The following is a 27,606-nucleotide window of genomic DNA, read 5'->3' as shown; positions in this document are numbered from 1 at the left end:
GTGAGAGTACACCCCACTTTGGAACGGAGGGGATACCATCAAGGTGCCATTAGGTATAAGTAGGCAGCCTCCCATTTTGAACCTCAACAGCAAAGACGTGGCGGGCGAGTAGAGGGTGCCAGACCACCCTAATTGGCACGGCAAAGGGGCACTCGCGAGCTCACGGCCGCTCGCGGGGCGATCCGTGACAGACAGTCCTGTCATATATTATTGAAAAAGAAAAATAAGACAAAAGAAGAACAATGGGGCAATGGAAAACACAGTAATAAATTGGTCATGTGAAAGCAGATCAAAGCCATATCTTTACAAACTCAGCAACTTGTTGAACGCTACCATTTTGTAAGCTGTTCAAATTATTTTGATTTGTTATATTTAATATTTATATTGTATCACGCCAGTCTTAAATATAAATGTTTACATAAATTGATGGTAATGTAAGTGATTTTGTAGCCAAGATGGTCCATAAATTATGCGAGAGGCAATGTGATATATTTTATTGGACCAACTCTGTAGTAGTGATAAAGGTAAATAAGTGTTCAATGGCAGACATTCTTTGTCAGGTCTCTCTCCTGACAAAATGTATTTAGTAATTCATTTACTTTGTAATTAATTTAGCAATTCATTTACTGTTTTAGACAAAATATAGATATACTAATTTAGACAAAATATGTCCACTTCACTTTACACACAATGAACAGCACCATCAGTGTCAACATACTGCAGGACAAAATCTTAGAATTCCAATGTTTAAGCACTCAGAAAAGCAGAAAATACTAATATTAACATCACCTGTAAAATTCAGTTCTTTATATTTAAGCATTACACTGTAGTCTTCAAGTTATAAATCATTTCTCAAATACAAAAGAGAAAACAGTTACTTGCCCTACCACATCTGCAGTTCTTCAAGACATTGCAGTCAGCATGGATCTTACCATAGGCTCTATGCAGCTGAAGTAGGAAGGAAGTAGCCTTGGGTAACAAGAGCAGCTCCCCACTATTATTTAATTTGCTGCTGTTCATATTCCTTGCCAATGCTGGCCCATTTTTCCACATACTAGCAATGCCTGCTATCATGACATTCCCCTTGGAATGGCAATAGTTTAGGTTGCCACCTGTTACCACGCTTGACAGAATGAGGTGAAGTGATTCCTGGAGGGTAATTCTAGGATGGTCTTGATTTTGGCTGTTGAGACCCACAGCAAACCTGCTGTCACTGGGATGCATAACAGAGGGCAGCTGTATAAAGGGCATGCTTTCTGGACAGGCATTCTGGCTGGCTACTGTAGGAATAGGTGGGCATCTTCTCTTTGTTTTAGAGAGTAGGTCAATCTTTCACTCCATCAACACAGTCTTAGAGTATGAAGGAAACTATCCTCTCCCACATCAGAAAATATTCGTAGCCAAATATAGTGGGACACAAAAAGGGAAGCTGATGAATAAATCACCCTTCTAAAGGGGTCCAGTTTTTTAAGATCTATCATTTGGAGTCCCCTTGGTTAAACTGGTCTCTGTGTGGATCACAGATACCTCAAATGTCCCTGGTCCCAGATGCACATACAATTGTTTCAAGTTCTTAAGATGAACTTGACAGCATGGCCTCAGCAATTAACACCAGGTTCTGCAAGACTCTGTAGTTATTGATGGCTGGTTTTGGAGCTGAGGTGACAGTCTCCTCCAAGGAATTATTCCTTCGGTAGAAAGAGGAACCGGAGTGTTTTCTGATCAAGTCCTCTCCCTGGCAATGGAGTCCCTTTGGTTCTGGTAAGGGAGTCCTGACGCCCATGGTGACAGACCTTTTTTCTTTTTAAGATACACTAAATAGCTCTTCTACAGTGGTAAATCATAACATATAATGAACAGGCTGTGGCTCATTTGTCCACTTCTGTTTATGTGTTACTGTCTGATTCAGGGCATGTTGGGATCCAGCCATAGGACTCCTCCAGTTTAACAGGAGATTCTTTCTAGTCTTTGAATGGGGAACTATGAGTGGCTTGAAGTCTCAGATGTTTATTATAAAGTATATTGTATCAGGGTTGTTGCAACTCCTGTGCCAATGAATAAGCACATTGCCAGGAAGAACCGTATTTCTTGCATGTGGAGTTGTTACATGTGGGGCTAGTTCCAAGGTGGTTCCTTGGAGGTATATCTTGGTACAGAGGTATTTCAATATTGGGTCAGCTCTCTGCACTGACACTGGTGACAGTATTGGTGTCTCTAGTGCCTTCTTCATAGTTTATGTCCTGCTCTCATCTCTCAATGTTGGAGAGTCTAAAAGACTTCCTTTTTGTAGAAACTTCAAGATTTACTTAAGGATAAGTTTGCTAAGCACTCTGAACTGCACTTGCACTTGATGCAATGTGTCACTCAGCACATTACAGGCACATCCAGACAAGCGTGCACATGCAGGGGCATATGTTTCCCATGGGATAAATAGCAGCAGCACATTGACCCATTGCTCTGTCACATTTGTGCCACTGCTTTTTGTTCCACACAATTGACCTGAGTGGGGTAGGAGAGGCTGAGGCCAGCACCTGTGCTGGCCCCAGCAGCCTTACTTAGGGTCCCAGGGAGCTCCTGGGGCAGCAGTGGGTCCCAGGGAGCTCCTGGGGCAGCAGCTGGTCAGAGCATGGTTCTGGTTGGCCAGGCTCTGTTTCTGGTGATGCACTCTGCTGCGATGTGTGCTACACTGCTTTTTAGTGGTGGTTTTTTTGACACTGGGATCTCCCTGTGTCAAATTTTGGCACCACGCTGTGAATTAGCAGCGCAGTGAATGGGTGCATGTGTGCTGTGTGTGGTCTGCAGTGCCTTTACCTACAGGAAGTAAATATGACCTCCTATCCTATATATTTGAACTATATTATTAGATATGTAAAAAAAAAAAAAAGCTGACAGAGAAATGAGTGATTTCTGAATATTCTAATGAACTCGACAGCAAGGTAGTGAAATGTGAGGCAAATACCTACCTACAATAATGTGTAATGCTGATGTTTCTGGATCAACAATGCCCACGGTTGCATAGCATATACAATCTGTGGAACCTGTAAAATGAATATGTTTTTCATTTTCCATCTTTTAATAACGACAAAAATAGTCCTTTTAATGGTGCAGATAAAAATGCTATATCCTATCACTTAATTTTATTCCCTTATTTAACATGGACAAATACAAGGATGTCAGAGCAGGGCCCTATAATCCAGTCCACTGTGCTGCTGGTGGGTCTTGGATCGGCTCTAAGTGCCACATGAAACATATGCTGGCTCTGGCCCTGACTCCATGAGCCACACATGGTATGTGTCCCAGTCTGGTCCTATACACTACATGTGGCGTGCATGCCCCCTTCAGTGTCACATTCCGCACATAGTTGGGGCTTGCACTGCAGGCAGCTCCTGCCCCAGACTGGCTCGGTATGCTAGATCCAGCCTGAAGGGCCAGATGAGTTTGATACCCCTGGACAAACAGAATAGAACCAAACAACAGTAGGATATGAACATTTAATTATGATGCTTAAAATCAGAACACTAATTTTGTCTGGCAATAAACTTTACCCCTCCCTGCACAAAGTCTAAGCACTTGCATTTTATACAATGTTGAAAGCAGGAACTGGGGAAGTGTAGTCAGATCTTTCCTCAAAGAAAAAATTTCAAGATTGCAATACAGGCTTTCCTACTCTGTGGATACACATGGGGAAAAATGGTGACTCATTCACTCTGGCAGGCAATCTTGAAGGATGCACAGAGGTATTGTTTAGTCAGTCACAAATACATTAACTACTATTATTCATTGCAGTCAGCTTTGCTTAAATTTCTTATTTTTGTTTGAGGAGCAAGCAGACAGGTATTTACATAAAATGTGCAATAAAGATAACAGACTTGGGTAACTTATACTTGTACTCACTCATATGATCAATCAGTTCTGTTTAGAGCATTCCTTTAGTCTTATTAATCTTTTCTCTGAATAAAAATGCTTTTTCTTTTGCACCAACTGTTATGACAATGTAAAATTACTTTCATACAGACAGTTTAACTAGTCAATAACTCTACACCTGCATTGTAAAAATGTCTGCAACAAAGTGAAATACTAAAATCACAGTGGTACCAATTTAGCAGATATACTGGAATATTACAAAGATGCAGGTTTATTTATTAGGAAAGTATCTTGGCTTGGAAAAGCAGTTTTAGATATATTTAACATTCCAAAATAGAACTGTTGAGAACAAAATTTTGCTCTATACAGATCAGAGAAAATTATTTATATTCCACATTCCTCTCTACAGGAGCTTGAAAAAGAGGGGAATTCTAGTATCATACTAACATATACAGATGCAAGTAGAACTGAATAGAAGAGTAAGTGCAAGACAGAAAATGACTCTAGTTTATTTTCAGTCTTTCAATTAATGTAATACAAAATGTATACATTTTTTTTCAATTTCAATCATCTAAGGGTTGAGCTATAATGCAGCAAACAAAGATCTAATTGAAAAAAGCAACATAACAGCATCCCTTAAATTTTCAGCAATTTAGCGTACCTTCATGTGTAACATATGGTTATTTACAAACCCACACTAGTATGTTTAGAGTTAAAAGATACAAATGTAAAATAATAGAAAAGATACATTAAATGAAATGGATATTACATCTAGTGCTTCAAATGGATTGCAGGATTAATTTATAACCATAACTATGAATCAACACCCCAGATTAGATTATGAAAAATATGTATTTTGATTTTCTGCCTATAGATTTCATGCTTTTAATTTGAGCATAAAAATATAACCTTATGCTCAAACTATCTAGAACAAAACAGTGCTTTAGATAATATCTAGAGCAAAACAGTGATTCAGAAGGCACTGGTACGTCTCATGTACTAATTAACTCCATTAATGAGAAGGAAATTGCCAGGAACAGAGTGAGATCCAAAAAGTCCTACTTCAGGTGCTTAAATCCAAAACCGCAGTTTTGAAAATCCCCAACTCACTTCCCACCAAACCCTGAAGTCCTAAGTTCATGAATACATCATTTGCTTCCCAACAGAAAGTTCTGTTTTTTCACTTGTATAATAGCATTTCAGTTTTAACAGGACTCAACAGCATGTTGTCTCTACTAAAGTACAAGCTTGACTGTAATCCCAAAGAAATACCCTTTTCTCTGCTCAAGGTCCCCGGATAGATTTGATGTGGTAAGCATTCTCTAAGGCACTTATTCAGGATAAGGAATCACACAAAATGCATGGGTAACTAAAAATTTCTTTCAAAATGCAGCCAGAGGACAAGATGGTTGTGGCGTCCATTTATATAATGGTCTAGTGACTAAAGCATTTGCCCAAGACACAGGAGACTCAAATTCAGTTTCCTTCCTGCTCTGAGGAATTAAAATCCACATCTAAGGGCATGCTCCAATCATTAATCTATTAACTAGGTTGGATAGCAGCATGTTCCATCCCTTCCTGTTGAAGCAATGCCATTGTCCAACAACGAATACAAGATCTGCTGAGATAAAAAGCAAGTGAGAGAATGACTCTGTAGTCTACTGGTTAGGAAATTTATCTGGGAGTCATGCAGGACTGGGCCAACTCACCAGAACTGAGAACTTCCACCTCTCAGGTTAGTCACTGTCCTTCCAACCCAATGAATTTTGAACTCTTGGCTTCTTGGTGTCCACAGGAAAGTTGGAAACTACCCAACCACTTGAGAAGTGGTTTTGAACCTTCTTGGACTCAAGGCACCTGCTGGATAATGCCAGCTCTTAGCTTTTGTTTTTTGACTATGCAAAAGTAATAAGAGCAATTCTTCTGTTGCAAAGAGCTCACAAGAAGCACAAAAGGTCAGAATGTTTTTGACACTTTTGATTCCCATTTGAAATCTCTGGATTTATTTTGTGAGTTGTGTTGGTATTTGCACACCTAAGAGTGCTAATATTGTGTAGCACCCATGACACCCTTTAAAGGATCTTGTTGTACAGCAGTTAAGAATCACTGGTGTAAAGTCTGCTGATAAGGCAATCTTCTCAGAGACGGGTTTGAATTTCAGAGTCTCCCACTTCTTGACCAAGTGCTCTAATTACTAGGCTAGCTTATAAAAGGAGGTGCCATTAGCACTATATCCTCATCCAGTCATATTTTAAGACTCTACCATCCTCAGCTCTTGCAGAGAAAGCTTGCAAGTGCCATTTTCAGAGCTGTGGATCCCAAGTGTTCAGATGTACCTCCCATGCAGCCCCAAGCTGGATATCTAGGCTACAAAGGGAGGGACTCAGGATCTGCCACTGTGCTCATCATGACCTACTGCCAGCTCTAGGCAGCTCCCTGCTCAGCATCCTGGAGTTTTTACATTCCATTCTGTGCAGAGGCACTTACCTCACCAGACATTACATAAGAAGCCTACATGCCTAACAGGTGGCTCTGGATTAACACACAGGGCACTGAGCATCTAATATTAGGTGTCAAAATACTTAAGGCCATTGTTACTATACCTAATACACCTATGTGAGGTGTTCCTTCAAGCTTTACTCTAGCAATTTGAAGAATGCCATTCAGTCCACCTGCCTACTTTCAGATATACCACAAGCATCCTGGATTGTAAACACCAGTTACACACAGAATGCTCAAGTTGCATGCCCACTTTACATGATAAGAAATAGGTGGAGAAATGTATTGACTTCAATCTAGTACTTATGTTTTCTTTTCACTTCCTTTCACTTCAGAAGTACGGCATTGTTGAACAAGAAAAACCATTCTCTGTATGGCATAGTCCCTGTTATCTCCCCTACCAAAGACTGGAAGAAAGTTCCATACCCTATTGAACATTTAGCAGAAGCCAGCTACAAGACTTGGAAAACTGAAGTTTGTACCACAACAGCATAATTTCACATAATTCAAGGCATTTGTTTAAAAATAAAAATCAATAGGGCATGTGTTAGATTAAACTGGTTTATTGACAGATCTCAGAAACCTAGTTAATGAGGAGAAACCACAGAGCCAAGCTCTTCTTAAGGTGTTTGCCTAGGTATCTTCTCTTGGTCCAAAGCTATTTAATCCAGTTAATCAAATCTTTGCTGCTAACTGGTTTTCAAGTGATGAATATTGCTAGGATAGTAGGTATGAGGACATGTTACTATGAGGAGTAATATGAATGGCCTAGCTCAAATGTTACATTCCCACCAACTGTGTTTCAATACAGCCAAAAGCGGTGCAATTCATTGTGGAACCAAGAATGTAAGTTGTACCCAGTTGTTTTGGTAAGCAGTAGCTTAGGAGAAGCAGGGATCCCTACAGGGTTGTAGGGTTCGAAGGGATATAAAGGACCATCTGACCCAAGCCCCTCCATGAAGGCTCTTCCTAAATTATCTTTATCCAACGCTTGTCCACTTTTTGCTTGAAAGCCTCCAATGAAGGAGACCCACAACTTCCCTGTAGACATGCAGGGAAGCTGCTCTGATGCACTGTAATTACAGCATGTCAAAACAGACTCGGTTAATTGAGTCTGCTGGAGCATGCTAATTAGTGCACTCCAGCAGTCTCCACGTTTCATGCATCAGCATCCCCATGCTTCCAAATGGTAGCGGGGGTGCTTTAACTAAAGCTCTTGGAGCTGCTCAAATGAAAATGCCCCCTCTTCAGTCCCCAAGCATGTGTAAACATGCCCTGTATTCCATTACCACACTGTTTTAATAGTAAGGAAGTTCTGATACTTAACCTAAATCATCTCTGCTATAATTGGAAGCCTTTGTTCTGCCTCCTGCAGCAAAGAACAGTTATAAACTACCTCAGTTCAATGCTGTGGCAAAAAGAAAGAGAGAAGTATGGAAGAAGGAATTACACTAGAAACAAGAAAGGGATCTTGCTACTGTATACAGTAATAGTATTACTACAACAAAAAGACAGCAGCCAGGTCTGATGACCTTATTTCCAGGGCATGGAAATAATACAGTTGAGAGGAACATCACACAATGATCCAGGGGCTTAAAAGCAAGCTTTACTACCAGACCCATAAATGCTCAACTTACGCAGCTTATCTAGAAGAGGTCACTTAGCTACTGCATATAGGTACCTAAAATTGTTTTTTCCATATCCAAGACCTTTAATCTTGCTAAAAAAAAGCAAAAAGATAGAAGCTGAAGTCAGAGAAATCCAACCTTAGCCAGTTACCTGCCAGGATCCTGAAGGAATTTATTTTATTTCATTTTTTAAAAAAACCCTAATGCTTAAATAGCTAGATGTTTTGTGTTTTTTTTGCCTTCCTTTTAAGTATCTGAGCTTGGACACAGCAAAAAGGTAGGATGATAGCTATGTGAACTAAAGCTTTAAGGTGACACAGCAAGTCATTTTTCTAGATGTCTGGCTGATGAGTCTTGTCCCCACGCTCAGATTCTTTGGAAGTACATTTTTCTCAAGGATAGGCAAGGATCACCCACCTACCACAAAAATCATATGAACATGTCTTCCCTGAGCAACTTTCTGTCATTGCATAGACTGTGGTGGCACTTTGCTTTCTCCTATTCTTTTCCTGAGTCAATTAGTTTAGCCTGAGGACTGAAATACTTTAGTGTAAAGTTTTTAGACTTATTATGGAAATTGGTAGGTGATACTTAATGGCATATATCATATGATATACAGAAAGTTGGACAAGACAATCTGAGATTCCCATCTGGCCTTAAAAATTATGAAAAATACTACCACTCTCTGGATACAGCTCCACTTTGGGGGGAAAAAAAAATCACACCACATTCGCTTTTCTTCGAGTCTGCTGGATGACACTTAAGAGAAAGTAATCTTATTGTCCAAAATGGACTGCAGAGGAGTAAAAATGGATCAAAGTAAAAACCTTTTATCAAGCTGTTACTATTTGACAGTGAACTAGACTTAGAGTGTTGTGATAGACAAGCACATATTGATTCATGGGGTCAGATTTGTAGGACAACTGCAGTTAATTAATATGGAAATTCAGCAGCCAGAGCAGCAGTCTGAACAGTAGGCTTTATTCATGCTAGTAAATGCAAAAGTTTTTATATTGATTTATTCCTTAAATAATGAAGTATAATTGGTGATCTTTTAACCAAAGGACATACCAAAGAAATATGATAGTTGTGAAAACAAATGAGCAAGTGGTCAGAAGTCAACACATGCTTATTCACTAATTATACAAAATTGTTCACTGTTCATAATATACTACTGATTAACATCTTAAACAGCAGTTTTGATTTTTAATGGTGTTTAAAAAAATAATTTCCTTAAAAGCCATGTGGGTTAAAAGTACTTGATGTCTAAGATCCTTTTACTAGCCATGTAATGGACAGGTATAATAAATACAAAAATGGTGCAAACATGCAAAGTAAGTTTTTGGGAGAAAAGCTTCCCATAAAAACAGAGTTAATTAAGTACAAATTTTCAGCTAAAATAGTTTCCTTCTACAACTCGTATTTTCTAGTCCTAAATCATTTCAGCATCAACTGAAGCTAATTCTGAATTCCCCGAGACAACTTCTATTATTAGTAAATGCATGTGTAGACACGCCCAGTTATGCTGGCTTAAATTGACTCTGCAGGAAGTGGGACTAGGCCAGCGTCTACATGTGCAGGTGTTAAAGCGCATTAACACTGTGTAGAATGACTTGGGACTCAAGTTAGTCCCAAATCAGTCCACATACACAGTGTAACTGCACAGTAAGGAGTCTATACATGCATTACTATGCAGTAACTAATCAGGTGTAAACTTGATACCTGCACGATGCAGGTATCAAATGTATGCTCAAGTCAGTGTAAGTCACCATATTTACCGCGTAGTGCAGGCGTGCACGTGCACACGTGCGCCCATACTGTGCAGTCATTTTAGTTATGGTGCAGTAAATGCACACATGTAGATATGCCCACTGGGAAGCCTGCACAAAATTTGGTAACCATTTAATAGTGTTTTCATTCTGTCCCCAAACTGGATGGAACATACGTTACTTCAGTATGTTAATTCTCATTTGAAGCATTTGCAATACATAACTTAAATCTTGTGTCATGCCAGACATGAAGTACTTGAAAATCCAAAAACAGCTAACAGTCTCCCCATAGCTGCCCCTAAGATACACAAAAAGAGGCAGAAAACGTGTTGTAACCAAATGAAGAACTGTTCAGTATGGAAGTCAATATTACTGTCTGTATGTCAGAGAAGTCCGAGTGGTGCTGTAGCCATATTGGTCCATAAATGTGAGAAAAATAAGGCTTTTTGGTGATATCTTTGACTGTACCAACCATATGATTGGGAGAGATGTTCATGTCAGAAAGCTTGGGAGAGCATATAACATCTTTCCCAACCATACAGTTGTTCCAATTAAAGACTTTAAAAAATCCTTGCTTTTTTCAAAGAAGTTAACAGCTATGTTCATGTTTCAATATGACAGCATAAGATAATGCTGGGTGCACAGCCGCTCCCTAGTGGGTGAGCTACAGAAACTCTAATCAGGTAAAGTACCACTGTCAGTGGCTTCACCAAGGGCTGTAGAGAATTCTAGCAACCTTTCCCAAAGTTGGACAAGATGTATCTGGCATCTGGCTTTCAGCATGCAGGAGCGCCTCAAAATGAGAGGTGAAAGATTTGTACATCAAATTGATTAGTCAAAACATCAGGGAGGTATATATACTCTGCATCTATTTCCTTCTTTTGTTTGGGGGGTAGGGAGGAAAGGAGAAGCGAAGAAATAGCTTTACATTTAAAAAAAGCCCAACATACACACTTTCCCAAATGTATACTAGAAAGTATGTTCATTTTAGGGTATCCTTCAGAAGATATTAAAAAAACAAACAAACAACCCTTAGGTTTAAACATGTTAATTAAATGTTTTCCAGAATCACTATCCAGAGACAAAATTAAAAATCTCTAAAAATATATGTTATGTGATTATTTGCATGAATTACAGCCTTACAAGTAATACATGACTAGTGTATGTAATATATATTCATACAGATCACTTGGACTATACAGCAGACAACAAAGAAAGCAACAGCTCTCTCATCTATGACAAAGCGACTATAAAGGATATAGCACAAGGAAGTGATCCAAGACATTAAGTACTGTTTGATGTAAATCAAGATATTTTTTACAGATACTAACTTAAAATATACAGCTAAATTAAAATGGTGATAAATCAATCCATTTATATCATGAAGGTAAACTTCTTTCTAAAGTCTTACTTCCTCCACTTTTGAAAGAGGCATAACTGCAGTGTTAAATGGCAGTTAACCATACCTTGTTTAGGTAGATTAGCATTTTCAAACCTGGAAACTTAGACAGAAAAATACCTGATTCAAGTCAGTAGAAAGTTTCCCTAACCAAAAAAAGAAAGGAGGGGGAAAATATATATATATACACACACATATATATTCATTCATTCAAGGAGAAATGTATTGTCAATGTACAATAAAGAAGAATTTCAGAGATTTTACTTTTAAATGGCACCAAGTGATCTGTGTCTCATAACCATTCTTTAATTCTGTTTCATAAATGATCAGTCCAACAAGTCAGTTTTGTGCCTTACCTGGACATTTGTTCCCACCTCCTGTCATTTTAATGCTATCCCTATTCATTACTAATACTGACCCCTGTACTAAAGCCAAAGTATCAGATCACTCTTTTGAGGGGACCCTTTGGGATCTTTACTTTTTTGCTATCTGGGTCATTAACTTTCAAGCACCACAGAAAGCAATCCTTTCAGATAACATTTGTTGGTGTAACCAGTTTGTTACTTAGGGACTGAACTCCAAGGGAACAATTCTGACCAATACCAGTCACTGACAAAAAGGCCTAAGAAGGTGACTACAATAGGGAACTAGTATTGACTAGTGTTTTGAAGGCATACAGGAGAGGTAACAGAGGGTGTTTAACTACAAAACAAGGACAAAGTGCACTTGTGTCTGGAACCTGTAGACTTACACAACAATGGTCTGGATTGTGATAGAAATTGCAAGAAAGGAGGTGTGAGTGTTGCACGAGTTCACTATTTGCATGGAGTTTACAAATGATGCCTTCAAATAAAGTACTACCTTTCCACTTCATGTTGTGGGGTGGGGGTCAGCAACCCACGGCTGTTTAGCCATGTCTTCCGCATTTGGCAACTGGGGGCTCTCCCTGTATCACACTGCAGTCAACTGTCTGGCGCTCTGTCAGAGGGGGACTCTGCCTGTGGCCTGCTGTGGCCAAGCAGTATAGACTCTAGTGAGGAGAGGGGGACCTTCTTCCATGAGCATATCACCTTAGTAGAAAGTTGTGGCAGTTGCTTGGACTTGAAGACACTCTCGTCACTAGAAGACATTGCCAACCCTTGTCACAGGCAGTTTCGCATCAGAACAAAGTATTTAGTAGATGTGCTTCTAATGAACAGACTTTATTCCCTGGTGCTTCCAGATTGATGTGTTAGTTTGGGTTTGTATCTCTCTCATTTGGTGGTGTTTTGGTGCTTGCCAGCACATTAAAGCAAGGGAGCACCTCTAGTAGCAAAACATTAGCATACTTAAATGTTGATTTCTCTTGATAAAAACCACTTGCAAAAAAGAGTGTAGTGTTATACTAGGTATACTGTGACACTAAACTTCCATGGGCATCTTCATAGAGTATTACTATTCATACTGTTTAAGAGGTAGGCTTTGCTACAAAAAGCTAATAAAGGAATAAAATAAACTTAAAGTTAACCCTCTTTCAATCTTACCAGCAGGGATTATGCCAATCCTTATACTGCATTGGGCTAACGGCGTTTTGGGATTATTTTGATCTATGCCAGAATCCTTCTGTATTCTTCCAATTAGACCATGCATCACTTCACTGAACATGCCGTCCCCACCAACACATACAATACTGCCAGAAAACACAAATTAGAGTGCATGCTAACAATCAATAAACAACACATTTAATGCTTTATTTAGAGCACATATAAACTTGTCAGAGAAAGTCACTTTTGTTTTCCTTAGCCTTTATTAGTCATAAATGTGGACATAGTCAACTCAAAATACTAAATTTAAAACACACACAAAACAAAAAGCTACATTTTCAGGAAACAAACAGGCTCAGTCTCTTTCAACTAGCTTTTCAACTGTATTCCCCTCTTTTTAAAATTGCATTTCTGTCCCCTGGTGGTGCAAAAACACAGGCAAACATCAGTGGAAACTAACAATACAAGCAAAACACTGAAACAGGACTGTACACAGAACTGCCTAATGTACTTTATGAACAAACCAGAAATAAGCTTCTCTTTCTAAACTTACCTTTTTTAAATCTTGTAAATTAACATGTAGCTGCAGACAGAATGGTAATACTTAGGTTGACAGTGATCATTTAATATAAATATTACATACAATGGCCTCCAAAGCAAAAAGTCATATGCTTGCTTATGGCTGAGCCTTGATTTTGTTTTTTAATTTCTTTTGAATTTATTTCATAGGCATAATACCACTTTTGCATGTTTGGCAATCTGTACAAAACAGACATGAATGGAAAATAGGCACTGTACGGGGCAGATCAGAATAAAATTCATTCTATCATTCAGTATACAGGGGCCATTGTCCTGCTATGCTATATTTCATGTTATTTGTTGATTCATACATTTTAAATTCTGTCATTATCATTGTACTGCTTCATTGGCAAACCAATCCAACTCTTGGAATAGAGCAGAGAAACTGAGTCATGCTATAGACAAGTAACATTTATCCCATAAGGAACTTCTTTTGTTCCTAAACAGGGGTCCAGTCCTACAGAGCAAAACAATGCTTGCTGTATATATAGGTCAAACAGCTTGTTTTTAAAAAGCAAGAGATAAATTCTTAAAGCTGAGCTTTATTATGCCTCATTAGAAGACAGTATAGCTAGTCACTAACTCCCTTAAAATATATTCTATGGCCAGTTAAATGCTTAAGTAATTCCTGTTTTGATTTAAAATCTGATCCCTGACATGGTGGATGGAAGGAATGGGTTTAGAATCAAAGCCAAAATTACTCAGCTCCTCAACAGCAGGTACAGAGTCAGCACTACATAAATGTTCTCTCTCTTCCAAAAGGTTAATCCTCACGGCCAGTTACAGTGTCTAAGAGCTGAAATTAATCTCAATAGTATTATTTTGACTCAAACTACATTGACTACATTGGTCAGAAAGCCAGTGTAGAAAGCACTGAGTTTTAAGTGAAGTTTCCTTACTAGGGTTGCTACTACTTCTAAATGTTCCATGAACTGGCATCTCATAGCACTGTACATTTTGTAGCTATTTCAGCAGGAGAATGCTGTTGAGTAGTACGGATGTGACAAATACAGGAGGGGAGGGGTTTTCCAAAAGGGAAAGTTGTGGAGAAGAGAGATGAAGATCTACAGCAGCTACATATGTAGTGGGTATGTGGGTGGAACAAATGGATGTTGTGTAATGGATAGAAAACTTCATTGTATGCTGACAGGCACTGATAGTTCATTTCAGCATTATGATGGATGAGGACATCCTCAGTGATCCAGTCAGTGAAGAGAAAGTTACTCCTGTATTACTCTGGTGGATTATAAGACTATACTGGTCTTATGGAATAAGGGTAGTGGAAAGAACAAACAGGAATTCCATACAGTTCATTTAGATAACCATCCTCAAGCATGTACCTGGAAGATTATGGGGAAAGCTTCAAGCACCCTGTATCCTGCCTCCAACCTGCAAGCCTTATTTTTCCAAATCTGGGAGACAGGAGATCAAAACAAATACTAAACACTCAGTTACAAGTCTTCTCAAAACTGCTCTTATTGGAAACTACCTAAGGAGAGAAAAACAAAGACACTCCACAGATGTAGTCTAAAGAAGTCAGGGCTTCCCAGACAGAGGGAACAAATGACTTGGCAAGACCAAGATTGGATATATGCTGTTTTACTGCTTTAAAGCTAGTTTTCACTCTGATTCCTGCTTCACAGTGCTCCAGTTTTGGTATTACTGTTCAGGTAGCTGAGGGAGTCAATTGACTTAATGGCTCACTGTTCCTCGATCTACAGATGTTGTCTATTGTCTCTCCTTTTTAACGGTCTTGATGTTCTGCAAGCCAAGCTAAACTTCCTTAGAGCAATTTTGCCATCTTCTAGCTGCTCCTGGTCTTTCTATTTCACAGTCTCTTTAGCACAAACTCTTTTCAAAATCATATATCCACTCATGAAGACCAGACTTCAGCTTTAGTTATTCAGGAAAAGGAGAGTGAATCAGGTGAAGAGTGGGCTCTGTCCCTACTCTATGCAACCATAACTCTGGAAAGCAAACTTTCTTCATTCTACCTCTCAAAAAATAAGGTACATATTCTATTTTGGGGTGTGTTATATTCAAGAAAATATGGTACATATTATGTATTTACTGAATTACTGCAAGACACTGAGGAAAAAACACTATCCCCCTACACGCACCTGGTTCAAGCTTTGCTCTGAGCTATAACAAATAAGTTTCACTTAAAATCTAGTGCTGTATCACATCTGAAAGTTTTAATGCCATTTAGCTATAGAGACAGATATCTCTCTGTAGACTTTCTAGGTGCCAACAATGTGGGGGGAAGGAAGAGGAGGAAAAATACAGTACTTTACTAGAAGAGGAAGCATATCAGTTTGACCCAGCTTGCCCAACATCTGTACAGATTGCACGCTGCACCCTATATTCAATTAGCTGTTAGATGAAGTGCCAAAAAGCCCTGGTAAAGCATGAGAGCTATACAGATATTGGATGAACCAGGTCAAACTGATGTGATGCTCTTCTGAACATGTGCTGTGCTCAGTGAAAGGGCACACCAAGCTGAAAGTAGAGTGCTGCTTCCCCTGTCCCCCTGCCCCCATGTCTGTAAGCAACCTTTCTTATTAAGACTCTGTAGGAAATCCTGGGGTTGGCTTGCCTAGGGGTTGATTCCAAGCCTCCTTAGGAGCTACCTTTTAGTCACTACTACTCTTTCTGTAAACACAATGGAGAAAAACTTAGGAGTAAGGATTTTTGGACATGAATTAGGAAAGAATTTTATAGTGTGCCAAATACAGCTTCCCTTTCCACAGGCATAAAAACTAGAACCCAAAGCTACCTTACTAAAAAGGAAGCTATGAGTTCAAGCCTATATATTGGAACTGAAGCAGCTAAACTACAGTAATTGAAAGCTAGCTTCAACCTTATGCATGAAGAGATGCAGTAAGTGGAATTCTGGTCAAGCAAAGTAGTGTCGTATGCCAGTTATTTTTTAGGGGAGATTTTCAAGAATGCCTACAATATTTAGGCTTTGTGCTCTAAATGACCTGGAACACTCAGCTTTTCTAAATCCAGAATTTTAAATGCCAAACATTTGAGACTATAACAAAGTCCTTCCATTCCCTGTACCCAGATTTAGGTCTCTCTCACCATTTCTAGGTTTACTTAAGTTCATAGGAGACAAGCTTGTTTTGATAGCCTCTAGAGACCCTGTGTCCTGGATTAATTAAGGCTTTTGCAAAATATTTAAAAACCTCACAATCTGACCAGTTTAAAACATTACTTTTTAGTTTGATATGAAAAGTTAAGTAAGTCTCAAAAAAGAATCCTGCCAATATTACTACTCTTGGTAAAATTTTCCTCTTGAGACAGAAGTGTAAGTCTAGAGATGGACAGTTAAGGATAAAAGCAATTCCCTACTGCCACAATTTGTAATCACCTCATTTCCTCATTCAATGTATATCACACATCCAACTTTATATTCTCTGCTTCGAAAAGGTTTCCTACCCAGAGATCCATTTCCAAAGTACTGCAACACTGGCATTTCCTACTATATATTATAATTAACACACTGTGGGCACATCTACATGTGCGCTTCAGTGCATGGTAGACTATTTTGCTGTGTGTTAAAGTAACATGTAAAAAACCATGACATTATGCTAATGAGCAGTAAAATAATCTATTGAGCATTGTCACTAAAAAAGCATGCATATGTGCCACTGCCCCACCTGAGGCAGATGGCTGCCTTGGCTCTAACTCTAGCTGCTGCTATCTGGAGTCAGGAGCCACTGAGTCAACAGCATCTGTGGTGGGTCCACAGCTGGTGACAGCGCAGGTCAGGAATCGAACAGGGGGAAACAAAGGAGTCAGGCTGCTTGCCTCCCCCCTCCACCATTGCTTTTCCACCATGAATGACTGGTGCCTCTTGCAACTGGGGGGGCACCAGGGCGGTGAGCAGGAACTGCCCTCAGTTGCCACCTGCACTGTCAGTGGGGACCACCCTCAGCCATGTCAGCAATGGGAGGTGGCAACTGCCCGCAGAAGCTGGCAGTGGCCAATCTCAGGGCAGGCACATGCTCCACTGTGCCCCCCGTGTTGCCTATGCTTTCCCCATTGCTAGTCTCCCACAGTGGGGGGGAGCACAAATATAAGACAACCCTCCAATAATTAGATTCCACACACAGAACATTATAACAAATTTCTCATTTTCCTTGTATAGAATCAAAATTACTGGGTGTAGTTTTAAATTCAAAGTTGTCATGGTTTTAGGTAAATAAATTTAATAGTTTCTAAACTTTTTCAATATTTGGCTTTTAAAATGAAATATACAAATATGAAATATTAAACAGTAACCCAAGTCAACTGAAAACTCTTGATGTAAAATACTTAAGTATCCAAGCCTCCAGTGTTTAAGAAGTTTGTTTAGGGGAGATTAGGAGGCAAGTAGTACGTCCAATTGTTGGATGAACAAATATATGTAAAATTGATTGAGCATATGAAGTTCAGGCAAGTTTAAAACTAAATACATTAATGTTAGACACTAAATTAGCACTTTAATTATTGCTTTTGAAATCTAAATTCACAAACTCTCTCAATCTAAGTTTACAATCAATTCACAAACTCTGCTTTTCCAATAATGTCGTTAAATATCAAAAGTAGTGAGTGTATTACTTGAATTCTAGAGGGAAAAAATGTTATTAAACCTTATATTACATATTTTGGGAAAAATACTAATATAAATAAAATCACTTACCCATCATATTTGTATATATTAACTTCAAATAAGTTATCTTTAGCATGGTTAGCATGTTCAGTTACTACAGAGAAAAATAAAACAAATATTTATTCACGCAAGACTTCATATTAAGTTAAATTCCACAAACTTAAAATAATGAAATGAACATAACTGCCAACCAAAACAAGACTACTTTAAAGTCTCTGCTTACCGAAGTAATTCACTTCAAAAGATTTTAAAGCAAGGAAAGAATTGAGAAATGCATGTACTACATAAGGAAATTATTAAACCTAATTTTTGTAAGTTTTTATTTAACTATCAATAAAAAAGCTTGCATTGTGAACCAGTATGTTAGTAACTATATCATCAGGATAAACAAAGGGTGTGATTTAAATTGCTTTACACACAAAGGCTAGGGACAGACATTACACATAAACCAGTTTAAGTGATCAGAAACTGGTTTAAACCTGTAACAGAACAGGCATTCAATGCACATAAACCAGTTTGAGATAAACCTAGTTGAATGTAGTTATCAGACTTAACCAATTTGGCTCAAACTGGTTTATGCAATGTCTGTCCCAGACCCCTTGCTGGTTTAAATTAAATCAGACTTTACCATCATCCCAGCATGCTTTCTGGGCAGGGCTCTGCTTTGCTTCAGAGCAGAACTGGCTCTGCCCCTCTGCTCTCTAGCCAGAGCAGGGACAGCATGTGGCGAGACACCAGGTAGCACGGCCCTGTTAAGGCAAAGTGGGCAGGGAGGGGATTAATTCTTCCCTACTTCCTTTCCTCCCCCACTGCAGCCAGGATCTGCCTGTCAGCTGGGAAGCAGAGGGGAGGGGGCTGCAGCACTGGCCCCTAGGGCTGGCAGACCCTGACTGCAGGGCAGAAGGGACCAGAAGGGACAAAGGAAGGAATTCACCCCTTTCCCTGCTCCCTTCGCCTTAAGGCACCATGCCGGGGCAGTTGTTCCACAGGGCAGGGAGGGGGCCTCTGTTCTGTACTGAGGGGGGGAACTCTTCTCCCTCTTCCTGCTCCCCCCAGGGTGGGGAAGAGGGACTCTGGAGGGTGGACTACTCCTCCTCCTGCCCCCCACCTCCCAGGGCTGGGAGGGGTGAGGGGCTTTATGCAAGGCTGCCAGGCCCTGAAGGGGGACTCTTCCCCTCCTCTTCACCCGCTGCGGCTGCAGATGTTACAGCAACTCTCTGCACCCTGGCTGCGTAGTCCCAGTGCCAATGCCAGTGCCAGAGCCAGGGAGGGGCTGCCAGCACAGAGCTCCCCCCTACCCTGTCCCTTGGCAATAGGAGTGGGGGGAGGAGGAGGAGGATAGGGAAAGAGTACCCCCCCCAGCATGGAGCAGAACCCCCTTCCCTGCCCCGCAGGGGGGTGCTGAGGAAGAGGAAGAGAAGGAGGAGGAGGGAGGAGAAGGGGGAAAAGCCCCCCCCAATCACTGAATACAGCCCCCCTCCACACCCCAGAGTGGTGAGAGAGGAGGGGGAAGAGTTTCCATCTGGGGTCAGGCAGCACTGTGGGGATTGCTCCCAGCTGTCAGGGAGCTGCTGGGATGGGCAGAGCTCTTTCCTCCTCTTCCTCCCTCCACACCAGCAAAGGATCCCTCTTCCCCCACCCCAGTGGAAAGGTGTAGTGGGTGCACAGGGGTGCACATGCACCCCCTGAGAGCGCTGCTGCACCCCCTGACAGCCAGCGTTCCTGGGCAGGGGGGGGCGGGCAAGAGTGCTGGTGTCCCCCCGAGAGCGCCAGTGGGGGAATGGGGGTGCCAGGAGAAACAGTCCCCCCGCAGTCAGTTGTGTTCACCCAGAAGTGCCAGCAGTGAACTGCTGCCACTTGCAGGTTGGCAGCTGACCATCTGCGGGGTGGGCAAGTGCCCCCCCCCCGACTCAGGAGGCACCAGTTGCCCATGCCCCACCCTCCAAACTCTGCAGGCTGAGGTCGGGGGGGCTTAAACTCCTCCTCAGTCTAATTGGGCCTGCCAGAGCCTGGCCACACCCCCCTCAGCTCAGCTCCCCCATTGGAAGGGAAGGGCTGGTCTAGTGTCCCCGGGGTTCTGGCCTGAGCCGCTGCAGGGATGTGTTGAACATCTATCCACTTGCAAACCAGTTCACTCTCTGCAGGTTAGATTATCCTGCAAAGATTGAATCAATTCAGGCTTGGGCTTTTGGAATGTCTGTCCCTAGCCAAAGAGAAAAGAATAGGATGTTTCATAAAATAAAGACCTTTTACTGCTCAGAACTATCACAATTTACTAAATGTAATAAGAATGTAATTTATATCATCTGCAATTTGTGAACTTCAGTAATACAGATGCACTAGCTAACAATTGTTTTTATTTAATTTCAAAGATTTATTCATTGATAAAACTGTGTTCTTAAAAAAAAGATACATTTATGCTGAAAAAATTAATAAGAGACTAAAGAATAACACTGGTTACTCACTAACAACATCAGTTGAGATAGAAGCTAGATGAAAGAGTGGAGCCACTTTTTGTTCATAGATCCTCTTCCCTTGCCGTTTTCCACCATATGGATTAATATATACAAGCAATTGCTTTGGCCTAGACTCTGTCATGAAGAAACCAAGAAATACAATAGTAAGCAATTCTATATATAAAATAGGCATTTTTCATAATTAACAGTTTGAAATTCCTTATAAAAATATAAATATCTGTAAGAAGTTATACAAAAATAAAGGCAATGGGTATAAAAGATTTTTGTAATGTTACAGTAAGCAGATTAGACAAGTTCCTTATGGAGAAAAGCATGTGATTCATACTACTTTCATTATGTTTTGTATTATTTATAATGCGTTTCCACTAGATAAATGAAAGTTAGTGGCAGCAGAGCTTCAAACAAGATAAAACTAAGGTGGTGATCCAAAAAAGAAAAATGACTTTTCTTGAGTAGCAGTGTACACAGAAACTGAATGTTATCTGAAGGTGAGTTATATTAGATATCTCTCTGGATATAAGGTATTATTAGAATTCTGGAAAACAACTTAAGTAGCAGACAACTGAGATGCTCATCTGCCATAGGATAAAATGGTAAGAAAATGTTGTAAAGTTGTGTGTTGCACTTCAGGAATATTTCCAATATATCTATCTCACTATAAAATAAATTTAAGTCCTCTTGGAAGAGTTTGTAACCATTTGACCTTGTCCCTTGGGGTGCTCTGGTGAACAGGTGTTCCCCCAAATCCTGATGTACACCCCTTATATACTTGGTGGCTCCCTATAAGGGGTGTACATCAAGATCTGGAGGAACGCCTGTTCACCAGAGCACTGCAAGGGACGACTAGGTCAAACAGTCACAAACTCCTCCAAGACCACTTCAGGCTGGACATAAGGAAAAACTTCTTTACTATCTGAGCCACCAAGGCCTGGAACAGACTGCCTTCTCTAGACTCCTTTAAGAGACATTTAGACATTTATCTTGCTGGGATCCTTTGACCCCAGCTGACTTCCTGCCCTGGGGCAGAGGGCTGGACTCGATCTTCCGAGGTCCCTTCCAGCCCTAATGCCTATGAATCTATGAAGTCTATTCAACCACAGTTTCATACTGCACTGGTAGACGTTTGAGTTAGTGGATTCAATTGGAGAGTATGCGTGTGTGGCAGAGAACACAGTACAAAGAGTTATTCTAGTAGACACCTCAAATGGGGTTTAGTAGATACAGAATAATGTTTCTGTAAAGTATGAGTAGAGTTCCATATTTTAACATAGTTATTATAAATCATCCCTACTTTAAAAGAAAAATAAACTTCTACAGGAAACCTGATTGAGCTAGAAACAGAATTCTGACCTCATGATAGTCCTTGAACCACATACATTCTTTTCTTGTAAAAATAGTTGATATCCTGCAGCAGTGGTTGGGAACTTTTAAGCTGTGGGTCAGAACAACCCAACTCCAGCCTGACATGGCTGGCAGCACATCAGAAACCTGGGTTGGGGGTAGACAGCCATTTCTGCCAGCCCCACAACCACCTCCCAGCTGCAGCACAGGGACAGCTGAAAGCAGCACAGCCCTGATACAGGTGCAGACAGAAGAACTGTGTTGGGGCCATTCAGCTTCCAGCTGTGTCTGCACTGCTGTTGCTTCTCCCTGCAGAGTTTTTTTCTGTATAGATTCAGTTGGGATTATTTTTACTGGCTCATCTGTTTCAATAACCAAGACAGAAGTGGTTAAAAAAATTCCAGTGAAAAAGATTATCTTCTTTTTTGAAAGAAAATAGCTTCATATTTTTAGCTACTCTAGATTTATTCCTTTAGTGCTTCTACTGTAATTTGGAATGGCATAATTAGATATTTTATAGTGGTTGAATTCATTGGCCATGATCAAGCCTGTGCTTGTTTCATTTCTCAGGTGCAGTTTCATCACAATGAAGCAGCAAGCCAGGGAACAATTGCTAAACAGCCTATCGAGATGCTGACTGCACAGTCGTTACTTTGCAGTCATTTAGTACTTGTATAAACAAGTACTCAATACAAGTACTAGTATTACACGAGTACTAAATGACTGCACAGTAACCTGAGTTACTCCGCAGTAGTGCCAACAAACACTTTTATGATGCTACTGCGCAGCAGCCTAATACTACTGCACACTAACACTGTATTGCAGTTTTTGCCATGCAACGCTACTGTTTGGTAGTATTGGTCTACCACACAGTCAGCCTCTCATGGTACATACATGGCCTGTATGTGTTACATCCAAAACAGAAATACTGCAGTTCTCTTAACTGAGAAGGAAAACTTGGCTGACAATATCAGGTCTTGCCCAGGCATATGTCAAGGAAGTATGTACCAGCTCCAGAAGCCTTATGGAAATCATAAAGTAGAGAGATACAACTGGATTAAATGCCATGGTTTGAGTTATATGTGAAAGCAAGTTAGATGATCTGCTAACCCCTGTTGGGTTACAACTACAGAAGAAAAAGGGTTCAACCTTGTAGCTTCCAGACAGCTCATGGCTAGTAGTAGTAAAGCAATTTAGTCATTAAAAAGTGATCTCTCAAAATTAGAATTAAGTTAATATTAAAGTTTTGTACATTAAGGAAATTCACAATTAACATAAGAGCATACACAAATGGAGTGATTTTGCTTTCTTTAGACACTTGCCTAGAATGATATAGATTAGAAATAATCCTGTTGTATCCAGGTGTGGGGCTAGATGACCTGTTAAACAGCCCTAATTTTTCTATGATTTGATGATGATTCTTCGAATTTGTGTTATAAGGGACAGAAAGCTTCTCTCAAACATAATAGTTAAACAGCCAGCAATTGGCAAGCACTATGAAGATGACACTTATGTGGATACTACCTTGGTTTACTGTGGGAGGAAAAGTTAGCACATCTTTAGTTACTTGTAAGAGACATAGGTTTTCATTTCCCAAGCTTTGACAAAATTTACTATAACTATATACCTACATTTGACTTGAACTTAGCATGATGGGGCCCTGATAACAAAAGAGCTTCTAAGCGCTGTACAACCACACACAAAAAAGCATAATCCTTACGTCACTGGCTTTCCAGTCAGCGAGAGAAGTATGAGGGAAGAAGGGTGGGAAGGCAGAAAAGACAGCGTGTATGTTTGAAGCTAATAAAGTTAGGGGAGGTGGTTATATGGCAGCACAATCCCCTGTATATTGCACACATAGAGGTCAGGGTCCTTTGCCAGCATTCCCATATGCAAAGCTTCTCCATGCCTATTATTCTACTTCAAATAGGCTAGGCTGCAAGCCAATTCCACATTCCCTTCCTTGGGAAGATATAAAAGATAGTTCTAAGAGATGTGTCAAAATCTTAACTAACCTACTTCATGTGCCTTGAATATAATGTTTATTAGAGTAATTTACTCAACTTACTCTGTGAATCAAGTAATTCTTTAAGTGCCTGTATCCACTGGTTACACAGCTGTTCATCAATGCACCCAAACGTTATTTCACTGCACCGCCAGCGGTGGTTTCGTGCTCTTTTAACATAATGCACTGTCAAAAGAAGTCAATTTAATCCCATAAGTTTTGCATGAAGTCTGAAATGCACTTTTTGTAGCTTGTGTTCATACTTAAACACTAAAACATAACGAAAAGGCATTAATGGGTACAAAATTATGACCATTCCTTCCTGGAACATTTTTCTATTGGAATGACGAGGAATGAAAACTTTCATATAAAAAGTATTCAAAAATGTGTTTCACATCACCAGATAACAAAAAACATAATCACAGTAATTCCTTTTAAGTTCAAATTACAGTTACTGCTCAAATATTGAAAGTGGACTTTAACAAGAAATACTACCTTTTCCAGAAACCAATTACAGAAGTGATTTGAGAAATGCAAAAGCTACTCTATCCATGTGCCTGAATTTTTGTTCTGAAAAAAAATACATCATTTCAAGTTTGAAAAGTTCAAGTAATAACTATCTTTAAAATGCATAGGGCTCAGACTCTCCCATTTCACACTAGATGACAGAGAGACTAAAGGAATGGAGTGCAATTAAAAAAACCTTTTAAAAGTCAATTTTAGTCCTCTCTGGTAGTATGTGCGTACAGGGGAAGAGAACCAGGAAGTAAATGTCTCTCTCATGAGTAATAAATACACTTAAAGTCTTGAAGAATATGTTCTGGCCACATAGTACTGACGTTATGTTTGCGCCAGGAGAACAGCCTCTCCTAGCACAAAGACAGCATACAGCCATTCAAAGGCTTTCCTGCAGAAGAAAAAAAAAGGATCTTTCACAAGAAAGTTCTACCTCTTCCAACCAAGAAGAACTCTCTCTGCCTGTATTAACTTGAATGGCTGCCCACTTCTCTTGGGGGTTGAGGACACCCAGTATCTATTTCTCCTCCTGCTGTCCAAGGGAAACAGAAGGAGAGAGACAGTGCTCAGAGTCAAGCTGTCATGGAAACCTGTGGGAACCCCACCCCTATCCCACCAGTAAACTTGCCTGCAGTATGAGGGGCCATTCTCCTGACTTGGAAACCCTCCTCCAGCCCTAGAGGGCTCCTGATGAGAAAGAAGAGCCTCTGCCCAGGGCACTCCTCCAGTTCAATCTGGAGGTATAGTTTGGAGGAGACCAGAGGATGGGGGCAGAAAGGCAGGTGCACGTGCAGCTGCAGCTGGAGCCATCCTGGAACTTTCCAGGTACAATTGGGAGCTAGAAGATTACCTACCTCACCTCCCTCCATTCTAGTTCTCTGTCCCCAGGCGTTAAATACTACCCTCTCTGGCTCACCACCCTGATTCACAGCCCTGCCACTTTAAATTCCACATGTTGCCCAGCTGGGTGGCGTACACAGCAATTTAAAAGCTGGGGCCCAAAGGTAGAGAGGCTCTCCATGGCCCCATTTCCCCATACCTTCAGCATGGAGTGCCACCCTGTGTGCACCCCATGTAGGCTGTCAAAGAGGTGACTTAAAACCCAGAGAGCTGCCTACTGACAGCCTGCCGCACTTTCTCTGCATAGCTCGCCAGCAAAAGGGCTGAAATGCATGTACACTCTAGCCCCTAGCCTATTTTTCTACCTGTAAGAATTTCTCTGAAGTTCTTACCAGTAAAAATGCATGCCTGTCTACGGACTCTAGTCCTCCAACACAAGGTTTGGGCATGCCACCTTTCTGGGGTTAGGGGAAAGGAGTTGACATCACATTGCTAATGAGGCTGGATTACTGTCAGACCCCACTTCAATATATGACTGAAGTACCTGCATACAAAATACGTGAGAATTCTCAAGTTTGGCAGAAAAGCTGGACACTGGCCAAGTTTATCTAGGACTCATTTCCCAATAGCTTTTATTCAATTCCCTAGCGAAGTAGTAGAGAATCTACAATTCTACAATGCTACAATTATTTGCTTGTTGAGAGAGGTATAATAAAGCAAGGGTTATGATTAAATTACAGAACTAAATACAAAAACATAGATAATTAAAAATGTCTTTTTTAAAGCTTTTTAATAGTAAAAGAAAGCTATTGGTCACATTCTTTTCTATAAAAGCTCTTTTCATAACTTCCTTTTAGACTGAAGGCCTTTTAAAAATTTTCCTAATTGCCTTCACAGGACTAAATTATAGACTAGATTTCAAGAATAGGATTAGTTACTATACCTGTGAAAGCATGTGGTTTTGACATTTTTTGCCATTTTCCGCTATCACATTGCTTCTTATCAATTTCGGTTTCTTCTACAGCAATGATCTCAGAGGCTGGAACAACATTTTCTGTGAAAACACAAAATCCATGTATATCAACAATAAAGAAGAATCTTAAAACAGCTTCAAAAGTTTAGTGTAAGTTATATGTTCATATATAGTGTAAGGAGTAAATGAACATCAGACAGGAAACGATGAAAAAAGTTGGTGCAACTAAGTCAGGAATAGAAGGCAAACTCCTATTTGCCACTTGTCCTTTCTTGGGATGACACTAACCTAAGGCTGCCTTGATCAGTAGAAGCCACACACAACTTTAAACACATGTAACAAATGCATTTCCTAAAGTTAGGAGAACTGGGAACAGTGAAACTGCCACTGACCCTGTTAGACCTTGTCTATCAGTGGGAGATACTCAAGACTTCAGAAAGGAACTACAAGAAATCATAAGTACAGTAACACAGTGGGAGCTAACTTTTGAGTATCACTCTGACACCCCTTCTATTGCTGTTCTAGTGCCTGTTCTATTGCTCTGGTTTCTGCCTGATCTCCTGCTCTGGTTTCTGCCTTATCTACTGCTGTGCTTCCTATCTCCTCCCTGTTCTGCCCTGTGCCACACCATAAGGCTGTGCAAAGCTTTGGTTGCTGATTCAATTTGGAGGAGATTCCGCCCAATTTGGTGGCCGAATCTCCAAATCCAAATTGAATTGGGAGATCCATTAAATTCGAAGATTCCAAATCTATTTGGAAAAGAGTCAGAGAGATTTGGACTGGCTGGGAAGAGGCAGACACAGTCAGGTGGCTGCAAGGTCTCCCATGGTTTCTCTGCTTGTGCCTGTCTCTCCCCGGGCAGGGGGAGTCATGGGAGAAGTCCCATAGCTGTCACACTCACCAGCTGTAGCAGTGGCAATCGGGGCCTCTGAGGGTTCGTGGCAGAGTGCCCCACCACAGCATGGGCAGTGGAAGGCAGCCAGGATCACCCCCACACGCCTGGTACCCACATGGCAGCTGCCCCATGGTGCAGGTGCAGTGCAGCTTGGCAGGGCATGGTGTGCTGTCTGGGATCTGGGACTGCTGGGGCTGAGTGGTGCCAGACTCTGGCCGACAGGTAAAGTTGCCCCAGCTCCCAGACAGTGCACAGCACCCTGCCAAGCTACTCTGCATCCGCACGATGCAACAGCTGCTGTGCGGGTACCAAGTGGAGATGGAGGGAGACAATCCCCACTACCCCTCATTGCTCCGTGCTCCACAGGGGGCTCTGCCACAAACCCTCAGAGGCCCAATCACCGCTGCTACAGCTGGTGAGTACAGGGATTTTTCTTTCTTTTTTTTCTTTTTTTTAAGTGCTGGGAGGCTGGGGCCAGGCAGGAGATGGGGCCAGGCAAGGCAGCCATGGGGGCTTCTCCTGCAGCTCCCCCCGCCTGGGCAGAGGCAGGCACAGCCAGGAGAGCCGTGGGAGAACCCCCCATGGCTGACCTTTCCCTGCCTCTCCTCCCAGCACTTTAAAAAAAAAAAGCCCCACAC

The 27,606-nt window shown here is 40.8% G+C and overlaps 1 protein-coding gene across 1 annotated transcript in view; it reads right to left on the bottom strand.

Annotated features, from left to right (window-relative positions):
• CERK (ceramide kinase) overlaps nt 1-27,606 on the bottom strand; it is a 66,615-nt gene that overhangs the window by 18,885 nt on the left and 20,124 nt on the right. Inside the window, exons 2-7 of the mRNA XM_019543503.1 lie at nt 26,044-26,154; nt 23,808-23,930; nt 20,387-20,512; nt 17,952-18,015; nt 12,683-12,828; nt 2,964-3,038 (exon numbers count right to left, since the gene is read on the bottom strand). Coding sequence (XP_019399048.1) covers nt 2,964-3,038; nt 12,683-12,828; nt 17,952-18,015; nt 20,387-20,512; nt 23,808-23,930; nt 26,044-26,154 — 645 coding nt within the window. The remainder of the gene's footprint in view (nt 1-2,963; nt 3,039-12,682; nt 12,829-17,951; nt 18,016-20,386; nt 20,513-23,807; nt 23,931-26,043; nt 26,155-27,606) is intronic.

The sequence above is a fragment of the Crocodylus porosus genome, unplaced genomic scaffold (assembly GCF_001723895.1).
Source record: "Crocodylus porosus isolate Cpor-Errol unplaced genomic scaffold, CroPor_comp1, whole genome shotgun sequence".
Lineage (NCBI taxonomy): Eukaryota > Metazoa > Chordata > Crocodylia > Crocodylidae > Crocodylus > Crocodylus porosus.
The sequence above is the reverse complement of the archived record's forward strand: the minus strand, read 5'-3'. Positions and strand labels throughout refer to the sequence as shown.